Here is a 12,330-nt window from a genome sequence, read left to right on the forward strand (position 1 = left end):
TTGTAAAACTGACCATCATAAAATTCAGGTCAAAATTTAACAAGTTCATATTACTTCCCAGCATTATTCTTGTGGTCACGACTATAATATAACTCATTTCAATCTCTGTGTAAAAAACAAACAAAAAATAACTTGTAATATGGACAGTGTGGGGGAAGGAATAAAGGAGGATAGGAGGTAAAAGGATTAATGGAAGATTTTTAAAAAAATAATATTTGTAGACAGAATGGGAAAATGCTAGGGCTAAAAGTTACTAAGCATCTTCTGTTTTCAGTTTGTCAAAAACATACCATGTTTTATCATTATCAGTTTTTCCTCAAAACTGAAGCTGGAGTCCAGTGTGGAGATGTTGGCTTCTTGAAAGTTGCTAAGAATAAATATTTCTACTATTCTTCATTTGAGTTATCTCTGAGTATTTGTAAATTGGATTTGCTGTACCACACAACTTTTTTTTATAATATACATTTTAAAGAAGTGGAAGTCAAACATTAATAAAAGATGATTTCTCTCCTAACGGATTTGAAACTTAAGCGCCTACTATTTTAAAAAATATAGCAGTAGTTATAAATTGTCAATGAAATCAGCAAAAGCAAAACATTTATGTCCACATTTTTGGTATTCTATATCATTTTATGGGTTCATAATCAGTTACATGACTATATCGCATTGTAATTACTCATTTTTACAATTAGGAGCATAAGTTTGTACAGCTATGTCTTTGGTGTGGTGGAAAGATTCAGATTGTAGTCAAATGAAACCTGGTTCAGTTCATGATTCTGATACTTGTGTGTGGAATAGAGAAAAAGGTGAAGAACTTACAGGAATATGTGAATTCTTTCTCTGTATTTTATTTTCATTATTTCTGTGCTTCCTCTATGACCAGTATAATATGTTCAGGCCCATATGTACTTGAGCCTTAGCCAGCTATATCTGAAGTCTGAAGGCCTGATTTTCTGTTTCCTAGAATCAGGTGATTTTGGGGAAGCAGAAACCTTCCATTCCAATCTCTGAATAGCAACAACCAATTCCTCTCCCTCCCCTTCTCAATGCTCTCTTACTTGTGACAATCTCTTATATAAAAGTTCTGTATTTTTATACTTCTTTAGCCCTCCTACAGCGAGCATTCTCTTTCCCTTATCTCGTAATAGAACGACTCATCCTCCGGAGGCGTAATAAATGACCTTTCTGCTTTCTATTTTGAGTGATCTCTGAGTAGTTATTTTGGGTAAGGGTCTTCTACAACCCACACACTTGTCTGTGCCTTTGTCACTTAATCTTTCTGAGCCTCTCTTTCCTCATCTGTAATATGAAATAAATCATGAAGTTTTTACTTGATAGTTTTTTTTTTTCAGGATTAAATGAGAATGTACATATAGCTTTTTTAAACTTAAAGTACAACATAAATGTTAGTTGCTATCATTTATTCCCTTGATGTCTTTAGGATGATGTAATAACAGAAATATAGAGATGAAAGAACCTGATCAATTTTGTGACTTTTATTGTATATTGTCATCTCTTTTCAAACAGTTGTTCCTACCCCACACATAGATTCTTCCTTGCATGTAGCCCTGCCATATTCGAATTAAATTTTTTTTTTTTGATCACTAAAATTCCCTCCAGGAGTTTCCTCTTCCCTTTTCATACAATAAATACTTTTTAGATAAAAAAAGGAAAAAAAAATCAGTAAAATCAATCACTTGATTGAAAAAGTCTGAAATATATGCAGTGGTACTTGTGAACCTTCTACCTCTGCAAAAGGGTGAGTTATCTTCTATTGGGTCTTTTTTGGAACGATGTTTGTTATTTGTAATTTTGGAGGATTCAATTCTGATTTTTGAGGAGATTTTTTTTTTTTTTGTCCTTTCTGTTTTGTCTATTATTTTATTAACTCTGCTTACTTCTCCTTACATTAGTTATTTTACATATAGATTGATCTTTCCATGTTTCTTTACAGTTATTGGAGTTATAATTTCTAGCTCAGCAATATTGCATTATTCATATTTCACAATTTGTTTAGCTATTTTCCAATTTGTTTTCAATTCTTTGCTTTTACAAGAAGTGATATAAATTTTTTAGTGTTTATAGGGACTTTATTCTTATCCACCTCTTTGGGATATAAGCCTGCTAGTGGAATCTCTGGGTCAAAAAGTGAAGACATTTTAGTGATAGTTTGCATGATTCCAAATTGCTTTCCAAAAGGATTATATTGTTAAATAGATCCATTGATTAGGCATTAGTGTTTTTTAATTCTCACATCTCTGACATTGACTATTCCTATTTGTTGTCTTCTTTCCCAGTTTGTAAGGTGTGACTAAAATAAAACTCCTTGGTTTTGACTTACATTTCTTTTATTATTCATGATTTAAAATAATTCTTTTATGTAGTTCTTAATTGATTGCAATTTTTTTGAAATGTTTGTTTATATCTGTTGACCATTTAGCTATTGGAAATTGCTTTTGGTCATAGTATCTTTTTTTAAAATTATTTATTTTTTAAATTTAATAACCTTTTATTTACAGGTTATATGTATGGGTAACTTTACAGCATTAACAATTGCCAAACCTCTTGTTCCAATTTTTCACCTCTTACCCCCCCACCCACTCCCCCAGATGGCAGGATGACCAATAGATGTTAAATATATTAAAATATAAATTAGATACACAATAAGTATACATTGGTCATAGTATCTATTAATTGTTGACAAATCTTGTGTACTCAACCCTTATTAGATAAATTTGATAAAAAAAAAAGATTTTTTTTCCCATATCACTGCTTTCCTCCCTATCCTAGTTGCATTCATTTGTGTGGAAGCTTTTTAGTTTCATGTAAACAAAATTGTTTAGCCTTTGTTCCTTTTATGGTTCAAAATACATTTCCTACCCCTAACTGGGAAAGTTATATGATTTGCTTCTTGTCTAATTTTCTTTGTGGCATGATCTTTAATATTAAAATTATATATTGATGTAGAATGTAATGTGGAATAGAATGTAAAGTGGTGTTGATCTGACACTAATTTCTGCTACTCTGCTTTCCAGTTTTCCCATAAATTTATATTATGTAGGAAGTTTTTTTGCTAATTAGTTTGTTTTCTGGTTGTCAGATATCTAGTTATTGAAATCTAGTGTCATACTGAATTTTTACCCCCACCCCCCACCCCCTTTTTTTTTTTTTTTTTTGGTGGTTGTAGGGAATGAGGCTTTGTAGCTGGAAGAGAACTCCCACATGCTGGAGGCGCAGAGAAGTGAATTGCCTAAGGGCACACAGGTGGCATTTTCAAGTTATTTGATTTGTCTATTTTTTGTCATTGGGTATTTGAACGTCTTGTCATGTAGTAATTATAATTGTATTTTTAAAAATTGTTTATGACTTGTGACCATTTCTCATTGTGAAATGTGAATTAATTTTATAGGTATGTATCAGTTTATTATATATTCTGGAAGACAAATCTTTATCAGATATTTCCATTACAAATCTATTTTCCCAACACTTTCCTTTTTATTTTAGACATTTTATAATTTCCTGTGCAAAATCTTTTTATTTCTGCATAATCAAACCCACTGAATTTTGTCTATTAATTTTTTCATCTTTTTTGGTTTAAATTTTTTTTCCCTTTCCATTATTGAAGCAAATTTTTCTTGCAGTTTTTTATTATTTATAAGAATACATAGGTCACATTTTCTAATTGCCAAGTCTAATAAAGTTTTCAAAGCTTTTATCTCCTCATAAGAAATTAGCAATGTTGAGTACCACCTTGTGGATACCACACTTTCTTGGTTTTCCTACTTTCATTGTCTATTTTCTTTGTGGTATTGCCTATTTTTATATCTTTGGCTCTCTCTTTTCTCTATCCTATTTCCCTTAGCTATTTGATTAATCCCCACTACTTCAGCATTCCCTTACAGAGATAACTCACCTGACCCTTGTCTTAGAACCATATCTCCATCTGTCTACAGAATATCTCCATCCAATTTTCTACTGGCACTTGAAACTCTATATATCTAAAACTCAGCTGTTACCAAAATACAGTTGTTTGCCATAACATCTTTTTAAAAGCCAATTATTCTTTTATTTTATCATGGTCTAACCTTGAGGAAAATTCCTATCGCTAGAGGCCTACTTGCATAAAATAGAGAAAGAGAAAGTCAATGAATTGGGCTTGCAACTAAAAATGCTAGAAAAGGAACAAATTAAAAACCCCCAGTCAAACACTAAACTTGAAATTCTAAAAATAAAAGGAGAGATCAATAAAATTGAAAGTAAAAAAACTATTGAATTAATAAAACTAAGAGTTGGTTCTATGAAAAAACCAATAAAATAGACAAACCCTTAGTAAATCTGATTTAAAAGAGGAAAATAAAATTGTTAGTCTTAAAAATGAAAAGGGAGAACTCGCCACTAACGAAGAGGAAATTAGAGCAATAATTAGGCATTACTTTGCCCAACTTTATGCCAATAAATTCGACAACTTAAATGAAATGGAATAATACTTTCAAAAATATAGCTTGCCCAGATTAACAGAGGAAGAAGTAAATATCCTAAACAGTCCCATCTTAGAAAAAGAAATAGAATAAGCTATTAACCAGCTCCCTAAGCAAAAATCCCCAGGAGCCAATAAATTCGACAACTTAAATGAAATGGAAGAATACCTTCAAAAATATAGCTTGCCCAGATTAACAGAGGAAGAAGTAAATATCCTAAACAGTCCCATCTTAGAAAAAGAAATAGAATAAGCTATTAACCAGCTCCCTAAGAAAAAATCCCCAGGACCAGATGGATTTACATGTGAATTCTACCAAACATTTAAAGAACAATTGACTCCAATGCTATATAAACTATTTGAAAAAATAGGGATTGAAGGAATCCTACCAAACTCCTTTTATGACACAGACATGGTACTGATACCTAAACCAGGTAGGCTGAAAATAGAGAAAGAAAATTATAGATCAATCTTCCTAATGAATATTGATGCTAAAATCTTAAATAAAATATTAGCAAAAAGATTACAGAAAATCATCCCTAGGATAATACACTATGACCAAGTGGGATTTATACCAGGAATGCAGGGCTGGTTCAATATTAGGAAAACCATTAGCATAATCGACTATATCAATAAGCAAACTATCATGGTCTGACCTCATCTGGACTGTTATCTGTGATTTTGCAGTACCAAAACCACATTATACTGCACAAAATTGCACACAGTTTTAGAGAGGACACTGATAAGCTGATAAAGGGCTGTTGAAGGAATTGCTCAAGGAGATTAACCTGGAAAGAGATGATTTAGGGAGAATACAATAGTTGTCTTCAAGTAGTTAAAGAAACTTAAAAATCACTTAAAAATTCTTTTGAGTTCTTGTGACTAATATGGCTTTTTTGAGTGAAGTTTGTTTGATGATATCCTAGGTCACTAGGTGAAGTTGGCAGAGATTAATACTTCTGAAGTACTGATACAATTAGTCCTGGAAGCAGGAAGGGGATCAGTCTCATCCCCCCATGGAGGTCTTGGGTAGCCCTGTTTTACTGTATCCAGTCAGAGAACCAAGTTATGTCATATCCCCCAGTTAAATTTCCCTTCTAAATCTGTCCATGGCTTACACCATCTTCCCCGAAACCCTTTTGGGTTAGTCTGTCTCCAAGTTATATATCTATAGTCTGCCTCTAAGTTATATCTAAAGGTGTTTTCTTCCCATCCCTTCCTCCATGCCTTATGGTATCTTTCTTTCTCTTTCTTTTAGCTAATTCACTCTTTTAGCCTAAACTTCTCTGGATTTAGCCTGACAGTCAATGGCACACTCTCTCCTCATGCATGGTGTATTCCCTTTCTCCTGGGTAATTGTGAATTCCATTAGGGAACTCGTCTTGTCCATTGTGAATTGCTAAAACTTCTTTCCTTGATAACTATATGCTTTCCTAAATCTATTTCATATTTACCACTTTTGGCGCTTATTTTACCACTTCAGTTTGTCTGTGACTTCTTCTCATAAACCTACCTTTTGTCAAAAAAAGGTCATTATGAATTTGTCACATGACCGAACCCCACCGTTTGGTGTCAAATCCCTACATTTGGTGCCAGTTGCTCTCCTCAATCTTATCATTTGGTGGCTACATTCACTCTCATCAATATTAATTTTTATAAGTCATTTCTAAAAGAAAATAGATTTATTTAGTCTTCACTCTGGAGGGCAGAAATAAGAGTAATTAGTAGACGTTGCAGATACAAATTTGGTGTTTATAGTTACAGCTATCCAGATGTGTAATGAGTTGCCTGGGCAGATTGTAAAGTCCTCCAAAGTAGAGACTTTCAAGCAGAGGCTGATCTATTATTTATTGGTTATGTTTGCAGAAGGAATTATTTTTCAGGTGCGAATTGAACGAGGTGTCCCTCCACCTCGCCCCTTCCAATTCTGAGAATCTGTCATTCTGCCATCAGGGGCTCATATTTATATGTTGTTTTGAGATTTTCAAAACACAATAACCAGTAACCTAGAGGAACACTCTTCCATTTGAGGGAAAAGTAAACAGAGGCCCAGTAAAGTTGTCCAGGACCACAAAGGCATGAAGAGTGTACTTCAAGATTTCAATGCAGCTTTCCAAGTCCAGGTCCAGACATCTTTCTAGCATGGCCCAGAGGGACTAGAGTCTAAAACTCATTGCTCTGGAAGGGAGAAGAAAGCTTCCCAGTATAGGCTGGATCATCCCCCAATATGCCCCCAGGCATCCTAGTACCCTCCTTATTCGCTGTGTTCCTGCCTCTTCAGCTAAGTGGCGCGGTGGATAGAGTTCGGAGCCAGGAATCTGAACCCACTCCGTTATATTTGCCAAGAAAACTCCAGATGGGGCCATGTAGAGTCAGAGGCCACTGGAAAAGATCAGCTAGCTCTGAACTTGTCTGGCTTAGCCCCGCCCCGCTCCTGTTCTCCCTGTTCCGGGTTCCGCCTCCTGCACCCGCCTTCTCCGCCCCGGTCCAGCCCCGCGGTTCTCATCCCCTCTGCTCTTGGCGCCAGCTCTTGGCGGGAAGGCAGCAGGAACCTGAAAGAGGATAGTTATATCGCGGCAGTCTCTCCAGGTGTGGGGTTTTGTGGAGGGAGGTGAATTGCAGAAGCCTGAGAGGGGAGGATGGGGAGAACTCCCCTGGTTCTTCTGTGGGTAGGCGGGATCTCCTTGTCACTTGTGACCAGAAGTCTTTTAGGGGGGATAAAGAAGACCCAGTGAAGAAGATACTTGTCCAGGTTTGGAGTTCTGTTAACTGACCTCCCGAACTCGGGACTCCTCTGCTAATTTCATACTTTTAAGTTACACCAGAAGTGTTTAGGTATTGGAGGCATGATGTGGATGAAAGGGGGCTTTGAGAGACACAGCTGTGGTGAGGTTTTAAATGTATAGTCTTCTCCATACTACGACTTTAGAAAAAGCACCATCAGATACTGATTTATTAAACTAGTTCAAGCAAAGAACTTTGTGAGGAAAATCAAATTCTAACATTTTGCATTTTTCATTGAACTAAACAGGTGAATGAATCTAAAATCTTCCAGAGCATAACTGGCTTATTCTGACACCCCAACAGGCTAGTTTTACAGAACCAACCTCAAGTACTCCTTTTTCTGTTTGTTGTCAAAAAGAAGAACCAGGCCCAAATGATGAGCCCTCAGAATCTCCCCCAAAATAATTCTAACGATGAAGAAAAGCCTCAAGTAAAAAGAAAATTGGGAGAACTTCCAACTCCAGAAGTAGAAGCTATGTTTCCCAAAGAAGAATACAGCCTACAAAAATTAGCTTTGGGTTCTCAGGTAGAACCAGATGTTGTGATACCCAGGAATACTAAAGATGTATTGTCTCTCAGTAATGAAATTCAAAGCAGTCAAGATGGAGATGATGATGAAATTGAAACAGCTGATATGGTAAGTATCTCAGCTTAATATCTTGTCTGTTGGTTTTACCAATTGACTTATGTAATGAAAATAATTACCTCTTTTAAAATTTGAAATTTTGATGAATTTACTATAAGGATTAAGAGTGGCAGAAGCACTTGGTTTCAAATTCAAAGACCTAAATTTAAATAAACCTATTTTGTCTTGGACAAGGTATTTCATCTCTGTAGCTGTCAGTATTCTTATTTGTAAAATGAGGCAGTTGGACTAGATGACCTCTAAGACTCTTTGTAGCTCAAAATCCTATGACTCAAGTACTCACAGAAGAAATCTAAGACATCTTTTTCAGTTAAGACTAAGTGATAATAAATATCTCATTGTCGTGAAATAGCTTTAAATTTTTTTACATGGTACAGTGAAGGGGATATTGCAAGTCATTCACTAACAGTGTGATCAAAAGGGTAAGTCATCTTGACCTTTTGATCTCATTTTCTTCAATTGTTAAATAAAAGGTTCTGAGCTAAATATGATCTTTGAAGTTCTTTAAGCTCTAACATTTTCTATTTCTAATATTGACATTTTGTAATTTTATGATTGTAGTATATAATTTGAAAAATAAAAATTGTGTTAAAATGTCTTGAATATCACATATTCACAATGGACACCATGAGTCCTCTAATGGAAACCATGAAGGAAAAAACATTGTTACTAATTAATTGTACTGCTTCAAAAAGCTTATTAATTTGAATTATTTACATGCTTAATAGCCAGACTGTTATTATAATGGTGATAGTTCACATTTAAGGTAAGCTTTGCCTTTACAGGGTATTTTATTTGTAACATTCAGTTCAGCACATTTTTATTTAGCAGAGTTGCTCTACATGCTCTGAACAGAAAGATGGAAACTACCCAGTCTTTGTAAGGGGTTTACAGCTTAATAGTAAGGACATGAGCAATATGTACACATTAATACAACTTAGTCAAACAGGTATGATATACTGGCTTGGAAAGGATCTCTTCTATTTGGAGATATTAGGGAGGCCTTCATGGATGAGTGATTACTTTCTTCAGTAAAATTCATCAGTATTTATAAGTCTAAAGTAGACTTTAAATTTTAGGGAACTTATTTCTTTTAAATGATACTTTCCTTTAAATACAGATTCCAACTGTATTTAAATGTTGATTAGAAATGGTTAACTACTTGGGATGTATGGGTAGTTGAGAGAGAAAATTGAAGGTAAATTGATAACTATTGTAAATCCAGATTATATACACATAAATACATCCTTATGTAACTATGTTTATGTGTATATATGTGTGTGTATGTATTGTGCTGTGTTCCTGGATAGAGTGTAAATTCATTAACTTCCCTTGTTTTTGTATCCTTGGTTACTAGCACAGTGCTTAGTACACAGTAGGTGCTTAATTGGCTGATGATGGTTCTTATTGCTATGTGTTGTTTCTTAAAAAAAAAAAAAAAAAATTTTTTTTAAACAAGAGCTAACCTAACATTTCCCCCCCTTTATTTTTTGTTGCCTTCACTTAAAGTTGTAAATGCAGCTGCTTAGTATCTGAAGAAATAAAGAAAAAAGTGTTTGTAAATTTCATCTTTAATATTTTTCAGTACACTTCACACTGTTTCACAAATCCACAGAAACTTTAAAAGATTTAGGGTGCTATAAAATATTTAATGGAATTGCCAAGTTTGGAATATGACATCATCTTGACTATTTGAAAGTTTTCTTGAATATAGTATTGAATGAGTGGGAGGTGATGTTCAAAAGAAGGGTGGGGTGACCTAATTGGAATTAAGTTGTGTATTTATAAAGTGCTCTTGTTGAGAACTGTATGTATGTTATTTTTTTCTGTAGGATAGTTCAACAGAGCTATCAGCTTATGAAAAGAAGAGGCTAAAAAACATATCAGAAAATGCTGAATTTTTTGCATCACTTCATTTGTTAGAGGTTTGTATAATTCTTAGTTTAAGTAGAAAATACACAAATTCCATCCTATTGAAAAATGACTATTGCATTAATCTAATTTTATGTCATCCCTTAAACAATCTTAGTGATGAGGATAAAATATATCAAGAAAAGTATGGTTTGGGCTTAATGGGAGGAAAGTGTCTTCTAGTCAGAATATCTTTTTAACATAAGGAGGAGATCCTATGGAAACAGCCTCTGTTCTAATGTTGGATCTTTAGATTGCCTTATTTTGGATAAGAGGGAGATGTTTCTTAGAGATAGGAAAAATATTCTTTAGCTCTGGGATAGAGCCTTTTCTCCAGATTGCCAGTCTTACAAAGCTCTTCTTCTTTCCTAGCTCTCCCTTGGGAAGAAATTGATTATTATATATTAAAATCACATCATCATATCTTACTTCTGGTTTCTCCCTGGCTCATAAAGTGAGGATTGCACTTTGGCTTTCTAATGGCCATATCATTGCCATTAGTGGATATACATGATTTTAACTCTGAAAGACATTTTTTTCTTTAATAAATAAGATTCTCTAGGTCAGGGCTTTTAAAACTTTTCTTGCTTGTGAATGCTTTTCACTCAAATTTTTAAGCAATCCTAGTAATATAGGTATATAAAATAGGCATAGGAATCAAACACTTAACTGGTAATCAATCATAATTTTGGGATCCTGGGGTTGCAACCCACAGTTTAAGAAGTGTTGCTCTAGGTAACTGATCCAGAGAGAACTCTTTCCTCAAACTACTCCTTTGGAATTTTAAGTTGGTGGTGAGAGCCTCTGGCTTCTCAACATTCTCTATTTGGATAAGTTGTGGGTTTTTTGTTACTTGTTTTTTCCATTTATACCCTGTTCACTGTATCCTCTTAAGCCAGTTTATTTCCTGGGCTGAACATAATAAGAAGAAATATATTCTACAGTAGGGAAAGATATTTAGTGTTTTTGTTTCATAATGTAATATTTCAAGAAGAAAGGTTTTACTGAATTCTTCAGTAAAATTCCTCAGTATTTATAAGTCTAATGTGGAGTTTAAATTTTAGGGAACTTATTTCTTTAAATGATACTTTCCTTTAAATACAGATTCCAACAGTACTTAAATGTTGGTTAGAAATGGTTAACTACTTGGGATATATGGGTAGTTGAGAGATAAAATTGAAGGTAAATTGATAACTATTGTAAATTGAAGAATAGAAAACATTTGAAGATACAAATCAGATAAAGCATTTCTATTGAAGCAATTATGCTCTTAATGTGTTGTCAGTGAAAGATATGATTAATTTTATGAAAGCCTGATTAACAGAACTTTTCCGCAAAATGTATCTTCTTTAGACTCACAGTTATTGAATCTAATAAATGGTAGAATCTTATACAAGCCTTGTAGTATGTTACCAGAAAATGAGTACAGTTGACAAAACAAGGCAGAATTAATAATATCATGATTATTAAGGTACATGTTATATCTCCTTGAGTACTGCTTCTTGGGAACAATGCCATACATAAACATTCTTTATTACTCATTGGTATTAATACTGTGTCTTGTAACCTGTCATACACTTAGTAAATATTAATGAAGAAGGAATCAAGCATTTATTATATACTTACTATATGCCAAGTACTATGCTAAGCACTTAACATATCTCATTTGATCCTCACAATAACCCTGGGAGGTAGGTGCTATCAGATCTGAGGCAGACAGAAATGAAGTGACTTGTCCTGTGTCATACAGCAGGTAAGAAGTATCTGAAGCTGGATTTGAATTTAGGTCTCCTTGACTCCCTGAACAATCTCTCTACTGCTCTACTTAGCTGCCTCTATTCAGGTCACTTTAACTTTGTCATATTCTTTATTTGTAAAATGGAGATAATTCCACTACTGATCTCACAACATTATTGTGAGAAAAGCACTTTATATGCTATATCTATGTCTATATCTATATATCAGAAAAAATATAATTGAAAAAATGTGTTTATGGTAGAGTATATTACCATAATGTTTTTACATGTATATTTTGGATATTTTACAGACAGCTGCAAGGTTACGTGAAATGATAGCTAAAAGACCTTCTCATGGAACCAAGAGGTAAAGTAATATTTAGGTCTGTGATTCATAGAATCTGGTATATTGTAGAATATGTACTTAAAAGCTTGGAGAAAGTAGCATCAAACAGACTGGAAACTCATGAAGTGAGTTGAGGTTCTTGGAGGGATCATATGGGAGTCATCCTTGGAGAGGGATTGTGCTGGAAAGAACACTTTATTTGGAATCGGGACCTGGGTTCAAATTCTTGCTCTTAACATTTCACATTGTTATGCTACTGCAATAATTTAATTGGTTTCTTTGCCTTCTCCATTCTGGCTACACAGATGCCAGACAGTTCCTAAAGTGAAGTCTGATCTTGTCATTTCTCTATTCAAAAAATTTTAGTGGCTCTTCTGGGATAAAAGGCAAGCTCCTTTGTTTGGCATTTAAAAGCCTTTTACAATCTGGT

The 12,330-nt window shown here is 34.1% G+C and overlaps 1 protein-coding gene across 5 annotated transcripts in view; it reads left to right on the forward strand.

Moving 5' to 3' along the window:
• WDR76 (WD repeat domain 76) overlaps nucleotides 1-12,330 on the forward strand; it is a 42,715-nt gene that overhangs the window by 2,179 nt on the left and 28,206 nt on the right. Inside the window, exons 1-4 of one of the 5 annotated variants that reach the window (XM_003756062.4) lie at nucleotides 6,971-7,066; nucleotides 7,565-7,898; nucleotides 9,740-9,832; nucleotides 11,866-11,921. In XM_003756062.4, coding sequence (XP_003756110.3) covers nucleotides 7,635-7,898; nucleotides 9,740-9,832; nucleotides 11,866-11,921 — 413 coding nt within the window. In that variant the 5' untranslated portion in view covers nucleotides 6,971-7,066; nucleotides 7,565-7,634. Of the gene's footprint in view, nucleotides 1-6,970; nucleotides 7,067-7,097; nucleotides 7,230-7,508; nucleotides 7,899-9,739; nucleotides 9,833-11,865; nucleotides 11,922-12,330 lie in introns of those variants that run through there. The other 4 variants (XM_012546732.3, XM_031952212.1, XM_012546724.3 and 1 more) reach the window with 4 other exon arrangements.

The sequence above is a fragment of the Sarcophilus harrisii genome, chromosome 2 (genome assembly GCF_902635505.1).
Source record: "Sarcophilus harrisii chromosome 2, mSarHar1.11, whole genome shotgun sequence".
Taxonomy (NCBI): domain Eukaryota; kingdom Metazoa; phylum Chordata; class Mammalia; order Dasyuromorphia; family Dasyuridae; genus Sarcophilus; species Sarcophilus harrisii.